The 23,789-nt window shown below is 49.1% G+C and overlaps 5 protein-coding genes and 5 non-coding genes across 10 annotated transcripts; 7 read left to right on the top strand and 3 right to left on the bottom strand.

The window, feature by feature from the left end:
- The first annotated feature begins 356 nt into the window (after positions 1-356).
- P175DRAFT_0555133 (uncharacterized protein) lies at positions 357-4,979 on the top strand. Its single transcript, XM_040900610.1, has 2 exons — positions 357-1,358; positions 1,417-4,979. Exons 1-2 carry the CDS (start codon positions 539-541, stop codon positions 4,932-4,934), a joined length of 4,338 nt encoding a protein of 1,445 aa, XP_040753852.1. The 5' UTR covers positions 357-538; the 3' UTR covers positions 4,935-4,979.
- Positions 4,980-5,495: 516 nt separating this feature from the next.
- On the bottom strand, positions 5,496-5,569 carry P175DRAFT_0t24. The gene has a single exon. It is a non-coding gene; the product is annotated as a tRNA-Val (tRNA).
- A 1,417-nt stretch (positions 5,570-6,986) lies between these two features.
- Positions 6,987-7,060, top strand: P175DRAFT_0t46. The gene has a single exon. It is a non-coding gene; the product is annotated as a tRNA-Val (tRNA).
- A 259-nt stretch (positions 7,061-7,319) lies between these two features.
- P175DRAFT_0555132 (uncharacterized protein) lies at positions 7,320-8,133 on the bottom strand. Its single transcript, XM_040900609.1, has 2 exons — positions 7,718-8,133; positions 7,320-7,633 (listed from the first exon to the last, which is right to left on the bottom strand). Exons 1-2 carry the CDS (start codon positions 7,923-7,925, stop codon positions 7,338-7,340), a joined length of 504 nt encoding a protein of 167 aa, XP_040753851.1. The 5' UTR covers positions 7,926-8,133; the 3' UTR covers positions 7,320-7,337.
- On the top strand, positions 7,362-7,435 carry P175DRAFT_0t47. Its single transcript has one exon. It is a non-coding gene; the product is annotated as a tRNA-Val (tRNA).
- A 619-nt stretch (positions 8,134-8,752) lies between the features above and the next one.
- On the top strand, positions 8,753-8,826 carry P175DRAFT_0t48. The gene has a single exon. It is a non-coding gene; the product is annotated as a tRNA-Val (tRNA).
- A 555-nt stretch (positions 8,827-9,381) lies between these two features.
- On the top strand, positions 9,382-9,455 carry P175DRAFT_0t49. Its single transcript has one exon. It is a non-coding gene; the product is annotated as a tRNA-Val (tRNA).
- Positions 9,456-9,844: 389 nt separating this feature from the next.
- Positions 9,845-10,998, top strand: P175DRAFT_0430559 (uncharacterized protein; the record flags this gene model as incomplete). The annotated part of the gene is made up of 4 exons (XM_040893430.1): positions 9,845-9,960; positions 10,008-10,279; positions 10,361-10,581; positions 10,651-10,998. 4 exons carry the CDS (start codon positions 9,845-9,847, stop codon positions 10,996-10,998), a joined length of 957 nt encoding a protein of 318 aa, XP_040753850.1.
- An 892-nt stretch (positions 10,999-11,890) lies between these two features.
- On the bottom strand, positions 11,891-14,945 carry P175DRAFT_0433259 (formin-mediated actin nucleation enhancer; the record flags this gene model as incomplete). The annotated part of the gene is made up of 2 exons (XM_040893591.1): positions 11,891-14,794; positions 14,874-14,945. 2 exons carry the CDS (start codon positions 14,943-14,945, stop codon positions 11,891-11,893), a joined length of 2,976 nt encoding a protein of 991 aa, XP_040753849.1.
- Positions 14,946-17,331: 2,386 nt separating this feature from the next.
- On the top strand, positions 17,332-21,880 carry P175DRAFT_0473478 (putative PAB1 binding protein (Pbp1)). Its single transcript, XM_040895170.1, has 5 exons — positions 17,332-17,972; positions 18,308-18,494; positions 18,552-18,825; positions 18,941-21,295; positions 21,347-21,880. The coding sequence occupies exons 1-5, from the start codon at positions 17,812-17,814 to the stop codon at positions 21,553-21,555; spliced, it is 3,186 nt and encodes a 1,061-aa protein (XP_040753848.1). The 5' UTR covers positions 17,332-17,811; the 3' UTR covers positions 21,556-21,880.
- Positions 21,881-23,789: the final 1,909 nt, after the last annotated feature.

The raw sequence follows: 23,789 nt of genomic DNA, 5'->3' as shown, positions 1-23,789 counted from the left end.
AGGTGGGTATAAAACCTGAATGAATGAGTAAATACGCATACTAGTGCTAATCCCGTCAGTTACTTCCAGCCCTAAATTTCGCTGCTTAGGAGATTCCCTTGGATTCGGACGAAGAAAATCCCCGACTAACCGGCGGTTAACTTGCGTTTGAATCAAGAGGTCGGCATAACAAGCACCGTTTCGCCGGTGGTTTTTTCTAGACCATGGCTTATGGTTGGATGCTGGAGCCCAAAATCAAGACTATGGATGGTCCCGAAGAAATTAGTGGATCGAGAGGAGAATCCGGGTTTCCCGAGCTCCCACATAGCGTGGATCAATGTATAAACCCAGAAAGACGGAGTTGAAGCCTTCCGATAGTCGATCATTACGTTCCTTAATGTAGGTAAGTAATACTTTAGATGAACCTTCCAGGCTCGTAGGGTAGTTCCATTTGATATCCTCTCCCAATGTCTGCCTTGTGCTCTTCGGGTTTTACCTCCCTTCGTTTCTCCCCCTGTCTTGCTCTTTCTTTTCCAATCCCACGGACTGCTTCTTCACGATGGAACGCCTTTTGGATAGGCCTCCTTCTGGGAGCTCCGGAGACGATGCACAGACTGTCAACGCGGCTATGGAACGTGAATCACAGCAGGTGACTCGCATTGCATCCAGCCAGATCGGCCGCAGCCTATCCAAAACCTCTACGTTTGATTTAAGAGACGATCCTCGAATCGACCCTACCAACCCCGAGTTCGATTACAAACTATGGGCCCAGCAGGCGCTGAAAGCTATGGCGCGCTCTGGGGTCACCCCCCAGAGCCAGGGGGTGGTCTTTTCCAATCTATCTGTCTCCGGCGCAGGTTCTACCCTCCAGTATCAGGAGACCCTCGCATCCACATTTACCATTCCTTTCCGCAAGATATCAGAACGCATGCTTGGATCGAAGGGCGGCTCCGAGAAACGTCGGATTCTGAACAGTTTTGATGGACTCGTCAAGGGTGGGGAGCTTCTGCTGGTACTTGGTCGTCCAGGCAGCGGATGCAGCACATTTCTGAAGACGATATGCGGACATCTCGGTGGGCTGGCGCTTGAACCGGAAAGCGACATCCAGTATGAGGGGGTCGGGTTGGAGCAGATGGTCAAGAACTTCCGAGGAGAAGTAGCGTACAACCAAGAAATAGACACCCACTTCGCACACTTGACGGTCGACCAAACATTGCACTTTGCGGCGAGCGCCCGGACTCCTTCGCGCAGGATTGAAAATATCAGCCGTGATGAATACATCCAAACGATGGTGGACGTGGTGCTTTCCGTGTTCGGGTTGTCGCACGCCAGGCACACCAAGGTTGGCAACAACTTCATCCGTGGTGTGAGTGGCGGAGGTTAGATTCCAAATCACTCCCTTCACTTAGTTAGCTAGAGTTGCTAACCTTTGACCAGAGAGAAAACGGGTCAGCATCGCGGAAATGTTCTTGTCACGGTGCCGAATCGGAGCTTGGGATAACAGCACACGGGGTTTGGACGCAGCAACTGCCTTGCAGTTCATCAAGGCACTTCGTCTTGCATCTGATATTGGAGAGTCCTGCCATGCGGTTGCAGCCTACCAAGCTTCCCAGTCCATGTATGATCTTTTCGACCGGGTCATTGTCCTTTACGAAGGATATGAGATATACTATGGCTCGTGCAACGATGCATGCCGATACTTTGAGGAAATGGGCTGGGAACGGCCTCAAAGACAGGTAGCCCCAGACTTTCTCACATCCATCACTAACCCGGCGGAGCGAAAAGCACGTCCCGATATGGAGCAGTCAGTGCCCCGTACTGCCCGCGAGTTTTCTGAGTACTGGAAGTGCAGTGTGGAATACAGGGGGCTGCAGCAAGAGATCGCAGAGTATCGTCGATGCCATCCTCTGGATGAGAAGGAGGCCAAGGAGTTCCAAGCAGAGCATATCGCACAACAGGCGAAGCATACGCGGACCAGTAGTCCATACCTTCTTTCAATTCCCATGCAAGTCCGACTCTGTATCCGGCGTGGCTTCCAGCTCTTGCGAAACGATATACCCACGACAATGTCAACTGTCGTCGTCCAGCTGGTGCTCTCTCTTATCTTAGGTTCCGTATTCTATAACTCTCCCTCTAACAGCAGCGCCTTCTTTCAAAAGGGAGCTACTCTCTTCTTCGCCGTTCTTATGAACGCCCTGATTACCATGAATGAGATCATGACCCTATACACCCAGCGTCCGGTCGTTGAGAAACAAACTACTTATGCATTCGTCCATCCATTCACTGAAGCCCTTGCCAGCATCATCGTTGACCTTCCTATAAAGCTGATCCGATGTACTGCGTTTTCGATCGTTCTCTATTTCATGACAAACCTACGCCGGGAGCCTTCTCAGTTTTTCATCTTCTATCTCTTTCTCATCACGGCCATTATGGCCATGTCTGGTATCTTCCGTACAATGGCTGCCCTCACTCGGGCGATTGGACAGGCTATGGCCCTAGCAGGAGTCCTCATCTTATCCATTGTGGTGTATACCGGGTTTACTCTACCACAGCCTTATATGCACCCGTGGTTTTCGTGGATCCGCTGGATCAATCCAATGTACTACACCTATGAAGCTCTAATCAGCAACGAATTCCACGGTCGAGAATTCGAGTGCGCGTCAATGATCCCCAGCTATGCAACTGGATCGTCATTTGTTTGTTCAGTCGTAGGCTCGGTGGCTGGCCAACACACTGTATCCGGAGACGTCTTCATTAACGCAAACTACGAATACAAATACAGACATCTATGGCGAAACTACGGTATTCTAGTTGCCATGATGATTTTCTTCAACTGCCTGTATCTTTTTGCGACTGAGATGCGCACTGGAACGATATCAAAGGCTGAAGCTCTTCTCTTCCGCCCTGGCCATGCTCCTCGTCGCCTTCGCGGTGATGTTGAAACCCCGGCCTCTGGTAGTGTGATTGCTGTGACAGAAACAGAAAAGGGAACCACGGAGACCCTCAATCTCCCCAAACAGACAGACGTTCTCTCGTGGAAGGGTATTAATTATGACATCCCTGTACACGACGGCACGCGACGGCTTTTGGATGATGTAAATGGGTGGGTAAAGCCAGGAACACTAACAGCTCTCATGGGAGTTTCCGGGGCAGGTAAAACCACTCTACTGGATGTATTGGCGCAAAGGGTCTTAATTGGTGTGGTTACAGGAGATATCCGCATCAATGCAGATGCTCCCCGATCCAGTTTCCCTCGAAGGACAGGATATGTGCAGCAACAGGATATCCACCTTGAAACCACTACTGTACGCGAAGCCCTTCAGTTCAGTGCTATGTTACGCCAGCCAAAATCTGTACCTAAGGCAGAAAAGTATGCCTATGCTGAAGAAGTGATCAAGATCCTGGGCATGGAGGATTTTGCTGAGGCCGTTGTGGGAACCCTTGGAGAAGGGCTAAACGTTGAGCAGAGAAAGCTGCTTAGTATTGGTGTTGAGCTTGCCGCCAAACCAACTCTTTTGATCTTCCTCGACGAACCAACCAGTGGTCTGGACTCACAGAGTTCATGGACTATCTGTGCTTTTCTCCGAAAGATAGCGGACAGCGGACAGGCGGTTTTGGCCACCATACATCAGCCTAGCGCACTGCTTTTCCAGACCTTTGATCGGTTACTCTTCCTCGCGAGGGGCGGCCGAACTGTCTACTTTGGAAGTATTGGGGAACAATCTGCAACCTTGCTTGAATACTTTGAACGCAGTGGAGCCAGAAAATGTGGTGCTCTAGAAAATCCCGCGGAGTATATGATCGAGATCGTTAATAGCAAGGATGGTTCTATGGACTGGCCCCAAATCTGGAAGAAAAGTCCGGAGTATGGAGCAGTCGTTGCTGAGCTCGAGCAGCTTCAGAACTCCTCGACAAGCCCGAATCCAGAGTCCATCAGTGATGACGACGACTTGGAGTTTGCGATGCCATTTTCGAGTCAACTCTATTATGTCCTGCGTCGTGTCTTCAGCCAGTACTTCCGCCAGCCCGAGTACATTTTCTCCAAGTACATCCTAGGCTTGGTTTCCGGTCTCTTTATCGGCTTCTCTTTTTGGAAGTCCAACGACACTCAACAGGGCTTCCAAAACTCCTTGTTCAGTATCTTCCTGCTTTGCACAGTCTTCGGCACTATGGTCAACCAAATCATGCCCAAATTTGTGATGCAGCGGTCTCTCTACGAGGTCCGCGAAAGACCATCCCGAGTGTACTCCTGGAAAGTCTTCATCCTCTCTCAGGTGATGGTCGAAGTTCCCTGGCAACTTGCCCTGGGTGTCTGTGTCTGGGCCTGTTTCTATTTTACCGTGTTCGGAACAGCAACCGACGCAGAGTCTCGCGGTCTTGTCCTCCTCTTCATTGTCCAGTTCTACATCTACGCTGCCAGTATGGCCCAGCTCACTATTTCCGCCATAGAAGAGTCAGCCCTTGCCGCTATGCTCGCCACGCTCATGTTTGGTCTATCCTTCCTTTTCAATGGCGTCATGCAACCGCCTTCCAGGCTTCCCGGGTTCTGGATCTTCATGTACCGCGTCTCCCCGTTCACATATTACGTGGGTGGGCTCAGTAGCGCCGCACTACATGGCCGTCCTGTGGTCTGCAGCCAGGACGAACTCAGTGTTTTCAACCCACCCTCTGGGCAGACATGCGGAGAGTACATGAGCAAGTATCTCGACCTGGCAGGCGGCAGTCTCTACAACCCCAACGCCACCTCAAGCTGCGAATACTGCTCTATGTCCTCGGCAGATGATTATCTGGGGCTACGGGAGATCTACTACAAAGACCGGTGGAGAAACTATGGCATCTTCTGGTGCTACTTTGCCTTTAATGTCTTCGGTGCGATCACCCTATACTATCTGTTCCGGGTGAGGAGACTGAGTCTGAAGAAGTTTATCATGAGCAGGAGGGCTGCAAGGAAGTAGAAGGCCTTGTTTTGACCTCTGATACACCACTAGATTTCATTGTCTTGCATTTTGACCTTCATTCTCTTTCTCTTTCTCTTCTCTTTCTCTTTCTCTTCTCTTTCTCTTTCTCTTCTCTTCTCTTCTCTTCTCTTCTCTTCTCTTCTCTTCTCTTCTCTTCTCTTCTTTTCGCTTTCTCTTCTTCTTCTCGTTGGCTTTGCTTCACCCCCTTGCTTCCACAGCAATTTCCTTTTATTTCTATTACAGATACTTTACCATAGATTTCAGCTGTGTATAGACTCCATTACTAATAGACTTGGTAGATCAGATTTCACAAAACATGACATGATATTTGCCAGAACCCAGGCGAGTGCAAAGCCATTGTAGATATGCTCATACATACAGTGGACACTAGGGAGAAATGCCCTTCCTGGGCTAGTAATAGCAGCAGCTAATGTCCACGGCGGGGATGTGATTCCTTTTCTTGTGATAGAATAAGTTGCAGAGAAAAAAAAATGTAGATGTATATATACATGGCCAAAAATATTTCGGAGAAATAGTAAAGAAAAAGAAAAAAGAAAGTGACCAGTGCCGGGCTCGATCCGGCGACCTTATCGGTGTTAACGATACGTGATAACCAACTACACCAACCGGCCTCTTGTTGTGGTGGTTCGGGTGGATTTTGACTATATGAGTGGGAACGGGGACATTACTCTTAGCGTGTCCAAGTAGGTTAGGTTAGGGCAGTTTGACTCTTGCTATACTGTACGGAGTATATACATACATTAAAAGTGCGGGATTCCAATCTACCTAGTGTACTGGGTTATTGCTATGAGAGGGTTCGAACTTGAAGTGTACTTCTTTGTCTTGATGAGTTAGGTACGTGGTATTGCTATGAAAGCGGCATCCTTCCTTGTCTTTGTGTATAACAGCAACTAGTTATCTATAGATGGGGATTCGACCTTGCCTTTTCTTTTCTTGTGTTTGGGTTTTAGATGTATTTAGGTGATGCTCTTTGGCTGATTATGTACTCTGCGCTGTTTTCTGTATTCTCGCTCGAGGTCATGGAGAAGTTCTCCCCGCGCTGCTGGAGATAGTTAAGCAGTGCACGCGGGAGGGACACACTCCCCTGTCTCCACACTTGGTTCTTGATTCTCGTGTATTGCGTGGCCATTGCTATGCGTTTTGTTTTGCTCTTGGGGTCCCATGTTGAGAGGTTATAGTGTGTGAGATAGGCACGATTGTCGATTCTTGTCATTTTCTGGCGTCCTATTCCCTTGCCTTGTGTTGGGCCACTACTATCCAGGTATGATGACATGTTCATCACACTTGTGTCCATGGAGTATTTATACATGTATAGCTGACGTGCATTTCGCTCTAAATTCTATCGCGAGATTGCTCAATCTCCGTCCTGGGTATTCCGTGCTCGGTAGTGGGTATATCGGCTTAACCCAAATCGAGCAATGTGGGAATTTATATACGGAGATAGTATGGTCTGGTATCATCATCTAGGGCACGTCTATTATGCCATGCAGTTAACTCTCCGCTTTAGGGTGATTGATGCGGCTCCTTGCGTCTCGTTGTGTCTAGGCGCTCTTGGTGTGTACTGTACTATGGTTTTAGGGCTTGGGGATGTGTGTTGAATCTAAGGGTGGGCATGGATACTTCTGGATTTCCAGTAGCCTGGGGGGTGACGATACGATTTGATTTATGATGAGGTTATGTGGTCTCTAGACTCTTGGTGGTTCGGATGATTGTGCTGGGTGCAGGTAGGGCTAGGTTACCTTGACTCGGATATATAGTTTGGGAACTAGTACCCTTGTCTGTAACACACTCCCGACGTTTTCCTGTCAATAGTCGTACAGAGCCACGTGCAAATAACGACAAAATCGATGATAATAGGCTATATAAGCCAGGTAGGTATGAAGTTTATCTTGCTTTTGCTCTATCTGTTCTGACGTGCCGTATGACCAAAGTTGGTAATGCTGGTTAGCCGTCACATTGGGAGAATTTACTGCGGAGATTGTACTGCTGGACTATAAGTGCATTAAAGAAGATTCTTGTTATACAATTGGCCGGTTGGTGTAGTTGGTTATCACGTATCGTTAACACCGATAAGGTCGCCGGATCGAGCCCGGCACTGGTCATTGTTCTTTTTTTGCGACGATTTTTTTGATATCACTACCGGCCTTCGAGGATCCCAGTAATTAGATCGTTGAATCCCCCCAGTACCTCGAGCCTTTCAACTCAATTTGTTATCCTTTCTTTTACAGTGTAATGTTATTTTAAACCCTGTATCCTAACTGGTTGCGATGCCGAGTACGGAGTACTCCGTAACAGTGCTTGTTACCATACAACCGCATTTTATGTTTGACTCCACTCTTAGGGGTTTTGCCCTATCGCATTCCCCTGGACCATATGCCATTAAATCTGACTACCATCAACAATGGCCGGTTGGTGTAGTTGGTTATCACGTATCGTTAACACCGATAAGGTCGCCGGATCGAGCCCGGCACTGGTCATCTGTTCTTCTTTTTTGTGCCTTTTAGTTTTTGCAGAACCCTCCTTTGTTTTTGTCTTCATCTGGTCCGTGGCCCGAAATGCGAACCCCGTCTCGTTACCGACAGCAGAAACGAGCCACTGTCTAGCTGTCAATCCAAATAGATAGCATGGGATATTGTCCAACAGGAAACAAATATCGATCCGTAATGTTTTATGCACTACCCGAGACGAGCACAGACCATTATATCATGCTCCGTCCATCCAAATCCGTGGCCTGCATCACGAGCGTCCACAGAGAGCACAGATCTTTCCGAGTTGTACCAGCCGCATATATACTTCACTATCAAATAGTGACCGGCTGTTCATAATGCGTGTAATAGTTCCTCCCCACTGTCTATCGGGGAAAGGTTTGTCTGGAAACTCCACCGTAACCGGTCCAAAAGCTTGCCAGTCTTGCCAGCATATGCAGAATTTAGGTGGATCGTACCTGCTCCTAATGCTTCGCTTCATCAGAATGTATCCTGCATGGGAAAGACAGCAATCTCAGATCACAGGTCCCCTTTTCATCATCATCACAAGCTAGATCAACCACTGCCTGTCTGTATCCTGGGTTTACACCAGCCTCGTGGTTCGTCTGGCCTATGTATGTCAGCAACTGCAATGGAATATCAGGACCAAGGGCTGTTCTAGCATGTATATGAACATATTTCCCGGGAATCATACTCCGTATGTCGTAGATCCTGTTTTATCACATATCTCAGTGACATTCACCAACCAACCTTCCCAGCATCATAAAAGTGGGAAAAGACAATAGCCCTGCACTCAACGGCTATGACGGAATTGGCATGAGTTGCAGAGGGTTTGGTTGTTCATTAATCGGAAAAGGTGAAACTCCATTTCTTCAATATCTTGTCTGCTTTTTACCCTCAGCGCGTCAGCCAAATTGCTTGGACGGGCTCGACGACGAAATAAACTACCGGCTGTAAACCATGGAATTCGCGCAATTGCCCCAATGTGTCTACCGTGCATCGAGACAGTGATAATCAACTGGGTTGAGCCAAAGGTCTAGTTGGAAGCGACGGATCTGGCCATTTCACTTGATATTGCACCGGTGATGCCATCGTACATATTTGGTGCTCGAGGATTGAAAGCATGTGTTATCATGAAAGACTTGTGATAAAGTACCTCGTTCGCAACATATAACACATAGCAAGGGGTTGTGGGTGGATGACGTGGAGGATATGTATGTCGCTAGGTGGTAGAAGGATACTAGAACTTCTACAAAATAATGGTCCTAAGTGTTCAATCTATTCAGTCCGAAAGGTGACCAATCAAGTGGCCGGTTGGTGTAGTTGGTTATCACGTATCGTTAACACCGATAAGGTCGCCGGATCGAGCCCGGCACTGGTCATCTTTTTTGTCAATTTTTTTTTACATTCTACTATTTATTATGCCTGACATTTTTTTTTTAGCATAGTTTGGAAAGGGACGTAGAACCCTGCTACGTAACTAGATACAGAGCAAGGATCAATTCCACTCTGTACACATACAGTTTGACGTGCGTGGATTTTTGATACATAAGTATCCGTATTGATTTCCTGGTATACGGAGCAATAAAAGTCACAACTTTAGAACCCCTTTAAATCTAAGAACTATCCCGAAGCTACCTGAAAATAGAGGCCTGAGAACAGAGGGGGAGAGGATTCCTAATTCATACCTAACGTACCTTAAGAATCATCATTTCGATGATGCCAAGTCAAACTCTCGACCTACACTTAGGTATATGTACACCATGCCAAGAAATGCTGACCTACAATGAACTTTTTTGACCTACAAAAAGCTGTATCCCTTTAATTTCTTGACAGCTATGGCACATACAGAAAGCGGTATGACTTTCCTTAGGGAGCTGTCAACTGACTAGCCCTGGCTTACATAGCCAAAATGTGCCAAAGTTACCACAGCAAGAGGCCGGTTGGTGTAGTTGGTTATCACGTATCGTTAACACCGATAAGGTCGCCGGATCGAGCCCGGCACTGGTCACTTTCTTTTTTTTTTTTTTTTGTTTGTTTGTTGAACTTCTCCTTACGGAGTAGACCTCAGGCTGTTCTACACCCCTTCTATACCTTGGGCTTGCACCAGGGGACTGTATTAAGATTATCACTACACAAGATAGAACTTTTTTCATACTTGGGCTCCCTGTGCACTCTTATATCCAATCACTCTGTTCACTCCGAGTTCTCTGTCAGTCCAATAGCTTACCGATATCTCTGAGCTGCACGCTTCTAATGTCATCACCATGTCAGCTCCCTTTCCTCCTGGCCGCAAATGCTTCTTTCAATCGCGCATATCTGAAATCCAGTTTCTGGAAACTCTCAAACCGCAAGTTGGCCTTACCAGAGACCATCTTCACTCGCTATAACTCAAGAACTATGGCGACTGGCTCTGCTCGGACTGGTCCATTCATCGGCCAGTCAGGTCGCAGCTATAACGTCGAACGAGTACTCCAGGAAGAGACAGACCCCCCACGCCAGGTTTACGTTGCAACGTAAGTGGGATTTAATCGCTCATGACGGGTATCTAATTGCATCCCAGTGCCGATAATCGAGCCTTTGTTTTGAAATATATACACGCGGTCAACTTTGACTATCTTGAAGCGATAAACAGTAGACTACGCGGCTATGCTAGCCATGTCCGTCTTGTTGAAGACACCATACCCGAAAAGTCGATGTTTGTTTTCGAGTACTTTGCAGACCACCTTTTACATCTTGCCCAGATGGACCTACCTCGTGAAATGATGAAAAGAGTACTCAGGGACACCCTTCGTGGGATAGCGGAGCTTCATGATCAGGATATTGTGCATACTGGTGAGCCAATCCTTTCGAGAGGCGGGGGGGGGGGGGGGGGGGGGGGGGGTGAGTAGGGGGCTTATATACTACTATATGCAGATATCAAGGCGGACAATGTTTTCATTGACTACAGGAACAACCAATCCGGGACTGCTGTTATTGAACACGTCCAGCTCGGGGATCTTGAGGATGCCGCACATATCCCTCTTGGGTCATCTATGATTGGGAAACAGGCAGGAAACTGGATGTGGAGGAGCCCTGAGGCCCATGCCAAGGGCCCTGTGAACAAGCCGTCTGATATTTTCTCATTTGCACTTGTTGTAAGTCGTTGAATATCTTTTGTTCTTCTGACCGGGAAGGGCGGCGTACTTACCTTACTTTACTTCCAGTGCATTTATGCGATGCATCGAAGAGTGATTTTTGCAGTTGGAGACGATGAGTTGGAAGAAGGGGCGGTGGACCCATTGGCTGTTGTGATTGAGCGTCAAATCTCCTACTTTGCAGACGAGGATGGGCTAAAGGGGTTCCTGAAATATCTCGGGGACAATCCTTGGGTACATGTCTTTGAAATCGTTCGAGATGGTTTCAATAAGGAAAACCCGCGGAGGCCGTTTTCTCTTTGGAGCGGAGTGGATAATGACTTCAAACATTTGATTTGTGCCATGACAAATTTCGATCCAGAGAAGAGGATCACTGCGCGCGAGGCACTGGCTCATGAGTGGTTTGCGGATGTTTAGATTGAGCGGACAAGCGGAAATGCGTGAGTTACCTATATTCGTAGTTAGCTTTTCTAATACAGGTAAAAAGAGGTGACTAAAAGCATGTTAGAGCACAGACTCATCCTACAGTATATTCGTCATGGGATTTGGGCTCAGTAGCCGCGCAGGTATCCATTGCGAAGTAATACGGTACCCCGGCAGATAGAAACCCTCAGAGGGAAATGTGGAGTTGATAAGTTTCGGGCTGTCTTCCCTTGTTTCTAGCATGCCAACCAGGAAAAGTATTTGAATGCCATTGCATCGGATAAGAAGGGTGTTGAAGGTCAAGGTTGAATCATGCGGGGTGGACGAATGCCACTCCCCACGTGAACTAGCCTGAGGCCCGGATAGCATAGGACAGTGAGGACAGGGACTGCAATAACAGCGTTTGATTCCAAGATAAGGGTATACGACGGGATTCTTATAACTGATGCAAGGTATATTCGATATAGAAAGTGCGTTGGCAAATAGTGAACTACGAATATCAGCATAATGGATATTGAATAATAGTGCCCTCAGCTACGAACACAGAAACAAAAAATAATAGGTAAGATCCGCCCAAGTCTTCCTCGTATATCATTAGATGGTCATTAACAAGTCACGACGACGACGACAGGGTATCATGAATATACAAATGTGTAATGGGGGACTCAACCAACAGAAAGATGGTAAGAGGACCCAAGACAATGTCGGAAGGGAATGAGGCTAGCTAAAACGCGAAGGGATTATAGACAAACGGCAAGCACGAAAACAATAATAAAAGGAAGAGACTAGGGAAGTGGAAGAAAAGATGATGGTTTTCTCTCGTTTGTGATGGATGAGCACAGTTCAAGGAATGAATGTGACTAGAAAGATGAAGGCGAGTGCAGATTTACCGAGTTTCCGGATCTGTTCTATTGCCGTCCTCCACAGTGGCAGGTTCCGGGTTGTCTTCGCCGTCCTTATTATCTCCTCCTAATCCTGGAGCTTTCCCTTGAGATGACTCGGCATCTTCTGGATCATCCGCGGGTGTAGGGCTTTCGGGCTGTTGTGCTGTTGAAGATGCCTCTGCTTCTGCTTCTGCTTTTTCCATCTCGGCTGCTCGGGCTTGTTGTCTCTCCCAGACCTCCTTGCGAATGCGGTCGTCTTTCGCTCGGCGAAGTCGTTCAGCTTCCTCAACGCCGCCACTCTTCTTCAGCTTCCCTTCCTGCACAAAAGAACCCAGTTCCTTTTGGAAAAGCCCGATGCGTCGATTTTCCAATTCTTTCTGTCGAGCCTTTTCCGCCCTCTCAATGGCCTCTAGGCGGGATTCGTGGTTGGGTTGAAGGGCACGCACTTCGCCTAAAACACTGTCCTTTGCCTTCATAGGGTCAACCGCCGGATCTATTACCATGTTCCGTGAGGTGTTTCGAACGACAGGGCCGCCGCTAGAATTTTGCATGGCTTGCTGTTTAGTGGCCTGCTCGACGAGAGCAAATGTTTGAGCAGCCTTTTCCAGATCATCTTGCAGATCAGCCGCGAGGTCTTCCTGCATGGTAAGTTGATCACGCTCTTCACAAACAAGTTGCAATTCTTTTTCCCAGATCTTAGTCCAAACAGGCTTCTCTCTCCTGAGGAACTCTTGCATTTTCTTGATCTCCTTCGTGGTTGCGCTGATATCCTTGCTGACAGTCTCCAATTGCCGTGGAAGAGGTCGAACTCCTCGGCTAACCACATCCTTGCGTAAATCCTCGATGAGGTCTTGAAGGTCATCAACGCGTGCAACAAGTCGCTCGGACTCCTCCGCAAGATCCTTCTTTCCAGAATTGACTCGTGCACGACCGGCATCCCCTTCGAAGGACGGCACAGAAGCATCTGCGGCAGCACTTTTCACGCTTTCGGCCTTTGACCGAATCGCATTCATTGAGCTTGCAATGTCTGCTGAGAAGCTAGAGTATGTTTGTCGCAGCACTGCCAGATCGCGTCGTAGGCTCGAGAGTTCGGCAGCCTGACTGGGACTCCCAGAAATCGGACTCTTTCGGGAATTACCTGGTGTGGGAGAGCCAGAGACTGAGATAGAAGGTGCAGCAGCGAGACGAGCTATCTCCTTGGCTGCTTCCAGTTGGCGGTCGGAAACGCGTTGCATCATACTTTCCTGCCCTTCCAAGGCCCCCTTGACACCTTCAATTAAGCGACGGACCCCACCAAACTCATCATCGAAGTGCCTCTTAACCTCATCGAGAGTATCCACATTTAAAACAAGCACAGATCGGTCCTTTACGTCGCTCAGATCCTCTAATTCGTGTCTTACACCGGATATTGGATCTTGTATGTAAATTTCCGGCAAATCCACACCGTTGTTGTGTGTGTTCCATGCGAATTTTTCGATGAAAGCAAGCTGAAGTCTTCCGATGCCCAGACCGGAAGGGCCTTCGGGAAGTATATACTTCTTAATCTTACTTTTATACTGTAAAAACAGCGTAAGATCTTTCCCGGGAGAAGGCTGTTCGGGGGAGAATTGCCTCGACCGAGGTGGGGTGGAGGTGGCCGTGGCAGGCTGTCGATGCACCGACTTGGGCGTTTCTGGCGACTGGTTTGCACGAGAGCCTGCATCCTTGACTGGCTCAAAGGCATCTGCAAGCGATGGCTCTTGCGGGGGGCGAGGCAGGACCGGTGCTTTGCCAGTAACACTATCTAATGTGTCATTTGTGGGTTGCTGGAACTCGCCTTCGTTTGAGGTGACACCATTTGTTGAAGGCTCCGTAGGGGCTGCGGTGCGGGATTTTGCGCGTTCCTCGTCCGAGGAAGGCCCGTTTGAAGGCGGCTGCGGTTGGGAGGCTTTCGTATTAGCGATATCTTGCGGGCGGTTGGTTGATCGTTGGCGCCCGTGTGCGTATGAGCCACGTAAACGCACGGCATTCAGGGATTCTCGGACGTCACGGCCTCGATTGGGAACAGGAGAATTCTGGGTGGGAAGGACAGGGACTCCATTTGAGGCACCTAGGTGCTTTTGTATTTGATAAGCAGAGAATCTTCGAGATGCGCGGCGTTCAAGCTCTCCACTTCTTTGCAAAGCCCCGATAGCATCATCCTGTTTTGGTGGGGGTGGGGGTGGTGGAGGGTAGCCGGAGGTATTAGATGCTAACGTGGACCCTTTGGAGGTCATCCCTGTGTCCTGGGCTGCTGGTTGGGATAGTATGTTCTGTGCCTCGCGCCTCGATGCCTCCCGATCTGAGTAACTCCCGCCCTTGGTGTCAGCTGATGACGTTGGTGATGTTCGGGTCGTGGCTTGGGAATTATCGTCTAATGATCCGCTGCTATCGTATCGGGTCCGGCCTGGTCGTTTGGGGGATGTGGCCACAGAGGGAAGGTCTTCATATGCCTGGGTGGTTGCGTTGCTTGCCACACTACCTGCACTCGCATGTCGAGCAGGTAAGGCTCTGCTTTCCTCTCTCTGTTGTCGTGACCGCAGACGAGCTTGCTTTTTCTTCAGGCCGTGAAGGAGATTGATGATAATGTCGCGAATTCGAGGGAGGAAACGATCAAGACTTTGCGGAGAGGCATCCTGGCTTAGGGTGTCTTCAAGGATTGTGCGGAGAAGATCCGGAACAGGACCAAGATCCGAGGTGTCCACGCCAATAGCGTTGAAAGCGCGACAGGCAAGATTGAACTCATAGCCTAGCCGTACATAAACATCTGAAACTTCATTTTCGGACGCCTGTCTGCGAGACCACTGCGTCAATGTTTCCAGTAATTGCTTTGTTGCCACGAGGAGATGTGTCACGCTTTTTTCAATTTGGGAGATTTGTCTATCAGGCTGTGGGTGGAGCAAAGATGGCTAGTTAGTTAACCGGAACTAGGCTCAGAGAAACAAAACAATCAGAATACAAACTTACCACCATAGTCCTTGAGGACTGGGATCTCGTGGAACCCGATGAGCTCCGTGGTGCAGAAGATTGTGAAGACATGGCGGGTTCGACACTGCTTCCCGAAGAACCAGAGGGGAAGTGCTGTGCGGACGGACTTCGCAGGTTGCGCGAAGAAGTACTCGAGGATGACTGCATGTGCGCACGAACTCAGGGACTTTCGTGCTTAAAGATGAAAAAAAAATAGGAAGGAAAAATGGAAAGAGGGTGCAGCGAGCAAGGATCAGAGAAGGGGCCGGAGTACTGTACGTCGAATGTGTGCAAGGGAGGGAGATAATTAAATCAGAACAGAGAACAAATGAAGGAAGAGGAAAGAAAATCTGACGCACAGCGCTGAGAAGAAAAAGGTATCAATAACACTTGAGCTACAAGTGACCCAGCATGATACTGGAAAATGAAGAAGCCTAGGAGTTCAGCTGGCATGTGGAGGAGGAGGAATTGAAAGGCGTCCATTTGGGCTGAAGTCACGACGTGCGTGTGCGGCCTGAGGCAGGAAATGGGGTCCAATCCAATCACATGCTCGTACCAGCCTCCCTCATTTAGGTGCGCTTGTGTTAGTTGGATCCAACTTCTACCTATTAGCCCCCAACAAACTGGCCTAGGTTAGGACCAGGTTAGGTACGATTCCTCCCTACTTTCTCTGGTTAAACTACGGTACTACCTATTGTCTAGTGTCTACGGGTGGTAGAATGGATAGGGCTGATCCTCGCCCACCGGGGCTTGCATTTTGAATCGAGACCATGCAGTATTTCCTCCGCCCGAATCGAAGCACCAATAATGACTATGACAACGATGGGGAGTACAATAAATGAATGAGGCTATCCTGTCAGATTACCTACCTAGGAGGTAGTATCTACGACTTGGACAATAGGTTTCCCTGTCAATGTGAGATAAGGAAACACAATTGCCAAACTGAACTATTATCCTCGATAGGGCCCCTCTTCATGGTTGTGGCATAATTTACTCGCAGACCGATCCAATGGGATTCCACGAGCATGCATAACTTGACACATTACAAGCAATCTGGGAACCTATTTGGGATGCTTTTATCAAGACCAAAATAATAATTCTCCGGGAAATAGGTACTGTATGCCTCATCATTGCCTGCGACCGGCAACTCACCAAAGTCTTGGAATCTCTCAAGTGATCACAAAATCTGCATGCATAGCGGGCCTATGGTTGGCTGATGAGAATTATTTTTGAATATTATCCCGTGCATACTCCGTAGATCGAATTCCTATCGGATCCACGTAAGAACCCCACGAATTCACAAGCAACAATTACCAGACTTGTGATTCGAAATTGGTAAAAATCAAAGAAAAGAAAATTAGTATGAGGGCTTCTTTCGCGTGGAATAAACTATAAGTGAGCATCTCGTTTTCACTGAGCTCTAAGTGTATTGCTTAAGTTGGGTGTGTAGCGTGACCTACAGTAGCATGAACCTAAATTTGTATTCGTGGATGAAGATCCTATCACCTGGGCAGTTTCCTCTCCCAGTGTTAGGATGAGTAAGATACTTAACTACCTAGGTAATAGGAATGTGTCTGATGTGGTTTCGATTTTCCCTCACATTTCTCCATTCTGATCTATATTCCCACTCCAAACAAGCTGGTGAGTATGGCTTCAGAGCTAGGGAGACAGATGTCGTTCACAAGAATATCCCAAGAGAGAACTTCTCCCATGGTACTGCAACCGAAGCAATTTCAATTTGAACACATTTGAGGGCCATCCTGAAATAGGAAATAGGTTCGAGTGAAGGAGCAAGTGAATCGATGGACTCGATACTTGGGTAAGAGGAGGTGACATGAGGAGATCCGCAAGGGATAACAAAGACGCTATAGTGCGGCCCGTGGAACGAAGGCCGTATGAATCAATTACGATATCGGGACATCAACAGTTGGATTCGTTCCAAATCATGCAAGTTCGGGGAAGATTTTTGGGAATTAGAAAGCAAGGGCACGGGGAGCTTGGCGGCTTTCATAGCGACTCAAAGGGGATAAATATAGACTGGTCAATTCTAAATCTAGTATCAACATTGAATCGAGCACTGTCTCATCCAGTACCATAAAACACAAGGGGTATAAGGTGTTCTTGGAAGGGGTTGATATATCCTTTACCTGGAGCCATCTTGGAGATAGGAAGCAAGAAGCACAAGGAACGAGAGAGAACCATCTAAGTGTGGTAACCGCAATAGGGGCAAATTCAACGAGTCGATGTCATATCTTGAGTCCTGGGTCGAGGAACCGAAGTCTAGACATGTAAGGAACACAGCGAGAGCAAAGAGATAGTTTCCCCACCTGTGGCTCCGGAGCTGCCAACGAAGGGTCCTGGATTATTTCCACCACACCAGATCAGGCGTCGTCCCGTCTAACTTAGCTCAACACTCACTCTCTCTCTCTCTCTCTCTCTCTCTGCTAACCCGCTTCTTCCTCCTTTGACTGACGTTTCAACCGCTTTTTGCTTCTTTGATGCTCTTCCATCCTTAATTGAACCGCTTCTTCTTTTTCTCTGTTTCCACTCCTTCCCCCAGGACTGTTGTCGACTCCTGTTAACCCCCCCCTCTTCTCTCTCTCTCTCTCTCTTCTTTCCCTCTTCTTTCCTCTTCTACCCAATTTACTTCCCTCTCTGAGGTCCCGTGACTGGACGTTTCAAGCTTGTGTGCTTTTCCTCGCGCACACACTGTTTTCTCTGCCCCCATTCCCTCCAGCCCCTCTTTCCTTTCTCCCTCCTCCCTTCCTCCTCCTCTCTCCCCCCTCCCCCCCTTCTCCCCAACATTTTCCAGCGCTCTTCTGCGCCTTGTTAGCGCAGGCGGTGTGTTGCGGCTTCGTGCCTTCTATCCGTCCTTTTCTAACGGCTCTGCATCGTGCCAAGACCTGAGCTTTGTTCTTCCTGACGATTGAGCCAAACCATGGCTTCTACCGTCAACTCCATGCCAGTTGCGAACAGCGCATCTGGCAATACACCTGCACAGAATCCCGGCTCTAGGCCGTCACTAAGGGCCTCCAATAATTCCAAGGCGTCAGATGGGGGTCGACGACAGTCAGGCAGCCCGCTGGAGGGTGGACAAAGGTATGTTATGTTGTGTTGTCCTCTCGTCAAGTCTCATTCTCGCTTCCCTCAACCTATTTGCTCTTCCTGCGTCGGTCTCACTGCTTGTCGCCTCACGGAGGCACTGTCATGATCTCCCTTACCTTGAATGTCGGGCCATAATACCATATTTATGCCTTCCATGGGCCGCTAAGCTCTTTGTGGCGGCCTGGGCTATCCTTTTTACCCCGGGGTTCGACGCCCATTCCTCTTAAATCTTACATGGCGTCGATTCGAGGAGACCGTCTGGACCATGATATTTCAAAAAAGCCCTCCCCTCATGTCGTGCATTGACTAATCATTATTCCCCTCTATAGGCGCAGCAATTCTCAAAAGGCTTGGACCCAAGGCACAAACCCGATTACCCAGCGCCCTCCTTATTCCCAGCAGAACGGCAACCTGCCTCAAAAGCAATCTTCCTCCCCCCGACCGTTTTCGAAAGAATCGAATACTCCGGATAATCATGCCCACGACCGTCTCGTCTTCTTGCTCACTAGCTTCATTGTACGAGCATCCTTAATTTGTGCCTGATAATGGCGAAGAAAGACTCACGCTTGCTAGGGACTTAACACTACTGTAACCACCAGAAATGGTGACAAGTTTACCGGGATATTTTCTTATTCGTCTCTTGAGCCTAGCGAATCCACCTTCGTACTGAAGATGGTGCAACGACAAGCCAAACCCGAGCAACAACGTGCAAATGGCGTGAGTGAAGTCGCTAGCCCTTTCCTTGGATCAGCGCCAGATCACAGTGTGTCTTTTGACCTCAAGGATGTGGTTGATGTATCGGTGCCGAATGTCTCCACGACCGACGTGTTGGCAAAGACTTCCAATGGTATGTCCTTTTGTGCTGGCACTCTGCCGTCCCATAGTTATTTTCCCTGGTGGTATCCTCTCGCGCTACTCATTTCTGCCACTTATGGATTTTAAACAATTGACCTTTGCTTCAGGAGCCTCTACAGGGTTTAGAACCGACGTGGATATTTCCGGCAACCTTGCTATCCGAGAACGGACATTGAAACGATGGGAACCGGCAGCCGATACTACTACGGATATGTCGCTTGAGCATCCCACGGCAGCTGGGGCAGGCTGGGACCAATTCGAAGCTAATGCCAGGCTTTTCGGCGCGACTAGTAGCTATGATGAGAACATATATACCACCGCCATCGATCGCTCAGACCCAACGTACAAGCAGAAGGAGGCGGAGGCTGCTCGGATTGCTCGTGAGATTGAGAGCAGTGAGGCTGATAATGCACATGTCAGAGAGGAAAGAGGTCTCGTCTCGACGGATGGTGGCGATGAAGAAGACAAATATAGCGGTGTCCGCCGTGATGAAAAGAATTTCCCTCCCTTGGTTTCTGGTCAGCCGAATAAATACACCCCCCCAGCACGCCGGCAAGCTGCCAATCAACTCGCTGCTACTGCTGCTTCATCTGCTGGCGCTCTCAAGCGGGCAACAAGTACCACAGAAGCCCCCACCGTGGCTGTGGGACTGAAAGAAAGTGTTCCGTTTCAGTCACAGACACCAGCCGCGCCTGCGAGTACAACAGCCACTCCGGCCGAAACAGAGAACAAAGCTGCTCTCGCAAAAATCCCCTCTACCGCGTCTACTGCTCCAAAGGGATCTTCCCCCGAGAACAATTACGAACATGAAGTATTGGACCGATTTCGCATATTTGCCACGAACGAGAAACTCAAGTTCCAGGAGCGCCGGCGTAACCAGGCGTCTTACGATCGTACCATTAAGCTTAATGAGCTGATGAAGTTCTCCAAGAACTTTAAGCTTGCTACCCCAGTGCCAAAGGATTTGGTGCCTATCCTTGCCAAAGACCCCCACAAGCAGGAAGAAATTATTCAACGAGCCCAACAGAATGCCGAGGAGAAGATTTCAACTAAACCCGCCATAGGTCTTGCCGCTGACCAGAAGCTACCAGAACGTGCCCAAGTGCCTCCGCGACCGGAGAGCGGCGCAACGGCTACACAGGTGCAACCGGATCGCCCGAGCTATCCTCGTAACCGTCAGATGTATCCTCCAACTGGCCCTCAAGGTGGTCCCGGAGGACGCTCTCCGCACCAGCCTTTGCACTCGGCCCGCCAGGGTACTGGAATGCTTGGTCATCGTCTTGCAGACAATCTTCAGCAACGGAAGGGAGCGGCCACGGGCACGGTTCCATCTCCTCTACCGGTGCAGGACATCCGTGTTCCACCTACCGGTCCAGCTGGTGACCAATCCGGTGTTTCCAGCCCTACAAAGGCCCATACGTCCGCATCCTCTGCCTCAACGAAGTTCAATGTACGGGCTATGGAATTTAAACCGAATCCTGCCGCAAGCACCTTCACACCGGGCACTTCAGCTTCTACTGGCTTTAGTAGAGGACGCTCTGTTTCGCGTGCCACGAGCCCATCTGCCTTTTTTGGAGCAAAAAAACCGCGCCCTATTTCTGAGCGTCCATCGCTTAACGATCAATTTAATTCCATCAAACGTCTGAAGAAAGAAGGCGCAGAACAGACCGACAGAGATTATACTTCCAATGGCGGTATTCCTTTCGCCTACAGTACTCAACCTACGTGGAAGGTCGGTAATGGAGAAGAAGAGAAGACATATTTGCAGATGTTCAAGTTTCCAAATGCCATGCCCGCTGCATCTCCTCAGAATCGGTCTGCTTCGAACCCACAGATGCCCCACCAGTCACAGATGCCATATCAGTTCCAGCAGACCCCTGGTATGCCTCCTGCCTCGGGCCCACCCCATGGCCCTCATCTCCACCCCCAGCAGCATCCCGGATCTGGTCCACCCCATTTTGATGACCCTCACCGGATGCAATTGTCTGCATCAACATCCCAAATGTTCCCTTCTCCTCGGCTTCAGCATGGGTATCCGTCACCTATGACGCCGCACGCCCAGTTAGCATTTGGCCAGCCCATGCCCCAGTTCTATGTGAACCAAGGTGCGCCGCAGCCGGGCCATATGAGACACTATCAGGGGGGCCCTCAGTTTGTGAATCCACAAGGCGGGATGGCGGCACCTATGATGGTTCAACAGCCATCCAGTGGGCCGTATATGGGCGTCCCCCAGGGTATGACTCCTTTTACACCTCAAATGCAGATGTACTCTCCGAATCCGGGACATGCCTATCCCCACGCCCCGCCACCTCAGCCACACAATGGTTATCCCAGCCCTAGTCGGGGTGCTCCGATGATGATGCACCAGAATTCTCAGCCCGGTCAACCTCCGCAACATGTCATGTACATGTCTCCTGGGCAGCATGGTCAGCCAATGTATGCAGGCCAACAGCCAGGCCATAGTAAGTGACAACACAAAACCTCTATCCCACTCAATATCTCACAGCTATCAGTGCCGCCTACTCGTGGAAATTATCCACAGCAACAGCCACACTACCAGTCAAGCCCACATCAAGCGCATCATTATCCTCCCAACCAGCACCGTACACCAAACAGCGGCTATAACCAGCTGCCTCAAATACCACCTCAAATGCCATCCCAACCCCCGGCAGCTGCTGCATCTGGACCCCAGACTCAGGAGGCTACGGACGAGTCGAAATGAATCCTGTCAAATACAGGCAGTGCGCGAGCCGTTATACCCCATCGTCTTGGCAACCCGATAAATACAACCACATCTACCCCCGTTCGGCATTCAAGCCCCGCCTGAAAGCGACGAGGGCTCTGCTGGTTCCAATGGCCTGCCATTTCGCGGACCAAGTGCATAAATGTGTTTTACAAGCTTATCTGTCTTTTGAGTTCCAATCTCATGTTCCGCGCACGCCAACCTTATACTGCTTACGAAGACTCATTCTGATCTGTACTCGGTAAGCTTCTCTGGCTTGTGTGAGATTGTTTAAGAGCTTTCGCTAATAATTGCAGAATGAAAATGGGGAATCGGAAGGGGAAAGCGGGGTTGAGATCTATTTTGGACGAGGCCGACAGACTACTGTCTGGGATTGATGTGTGGGCGATGCCTTCTATTGCGGCCACCTGTAGTTCGGGTCCTGTCGCTTCCCACCACGCTTAATACTATATTGGGGTCTATGGATGCCATTTGTCAGAACGGATTCTTTGGTCGTTTCACATTCATACTCCGTTCTAGGAATGGGTTTGAGTATTTGCTGTTCGATGATCCCTCTGTTGACATCCAAGCCACTGCTTGTCACGAAAAAGCGCTGAGAGATCAAGGACTGGATTACGAATGATATGCACTTCCAAAGACCTTTAGCATGCAGGGAGCCTAGAAATTGCTCGTTCAACCTTGACAATTTCAGTGCGACTTCATCCGAGGGTATAAGGATGTGGGGAGGAGGGGCTTGCTGTTTACATAGGTGGTTTGGTCTCTTATGCGCAATCTTCGAGGATAAGCAGAATGAAATTTATTCAACAACTCAATGAAACCCAACGTCGTAGATTTTGTAGACTTCGTATCAAAAACATTCTGCTGACACACATTAGTACCTTCACATCTTTTGAGCAGCCCCCAGCGGAGCGGGAAGGAAACCAAAGCAAGTAGTATAATAGAGTATAGAATAGATCTCCTCAGGTCTTTTCAGTTTATAATTTGGTCTTCATTCAACCCAGGCTGAGAGCATCCGCACCGCAGTACTTCACCCCATCCAAGCTAGGAAGAGAGAGAGAGCTGTACCCCGATATGAGCAATAAATTCCACCAACACAGCATCGACGCCGGAGGAACGCCGTCACGTCCAAACTCCTCACTCCAACCCGACCCAACTTGTCCCAATCCTCGCCACCCATTCTGCAGTATAGATGTATATCCCACAAAGCCCAATATATTGTTCGCCACAGCCATTAGTTTCTGAAATTCCTCATGGAGACAAAGCGGACCAGAAACCCCAAATTGTGGCGCCAGAATTTTTTGTGTACACAATGTCTCTCCCAGGTAGATTTGAGAGAGAGAGAGAGAGAGAGAGAAAAAGAATGTCGTGGGCCTTGCGACTAGGGACTTCTTCTGCTTTCACGAAGCATGTGCCTGCATTTTCTTGTGATGGGTGGTTGAGAAGTGGGAAGTAAAGTGGAGGGTCTCGATGAGGAGAGCGTTCGCGCACTGCGGAAGGGATTTCGTGTGCCTGCTCGGGGTTGCTCTATTCCCTGTAGTATGAATGGAAGTCCCAGCGGCTTCACGGTGGCATCTCTTCGAGGGAAACGCGGTCTGACCTTTTACCAGTGTCGCATCATTGGAGAGAGTGAAGGGAAAGGGAAGAAAAGGGGGGGGGGGGGGGGATAGTATGTCACGAGGGGGGAGATTGAAGGACATCGATCCACTTACCAGATGCAAAAGGAGACTCGAGATGGGTATTAGTTAGAAACAAAAAAAAAAACCGTTAACCATTCAGCATGAATATGTGTATATGGATGTCACTAATATTAAGCATTAAAGATGGAGCTTGGAGTGAAGATGAATGAATGAGCGAGGGAGGAAGTGAGGGAGGGTGTTCTTGGGCGCCGTTCCCCCCCATCGGCCCTAAACCGGATCAGGGGCGGGGGGATGTAGTCCAGAGCCCGCCAAAGGTTCAAGGAAAGAGACCGGGACATCATCTCCTTTGCCCGCTGCATAGGCATAGCATATCTCGACTCGGAGGGCTGTGGCTTAATTTTGGAACTGGAGCGCGTGATCGCATACCTAAACACCCTCGAAAGTCATCGCTGCATTTGCTTCTATTTTCTGGCGACAAACAGTGCCTCGCCAAATTGTGTCCGCAAGAGACCAGCTAAGCTTCCAACCGAGTCAGTTGGCTCTCGGGACAGGGAGGACAACTCGTCACCCTCCGCC

This window comes from Aspergillus ochraceoroseus (assembly GCF_002846915.1).
Source record: "Aspergillus ochraceoroseus IBT 24754 chromosome Unknown P175scaffold_2, whole genome shotgun sequence".
Lineage (NCBI taxonomy): Eukaryota > Fungi > Ascomycota > Eurotiomycetes > Eurotiales > Aspergillaceae > Aspergillus > Aspergillus ochraceoroseus.
This window is presented reverse-complemented; position numbering and strand designations above follow the sequence as displayed.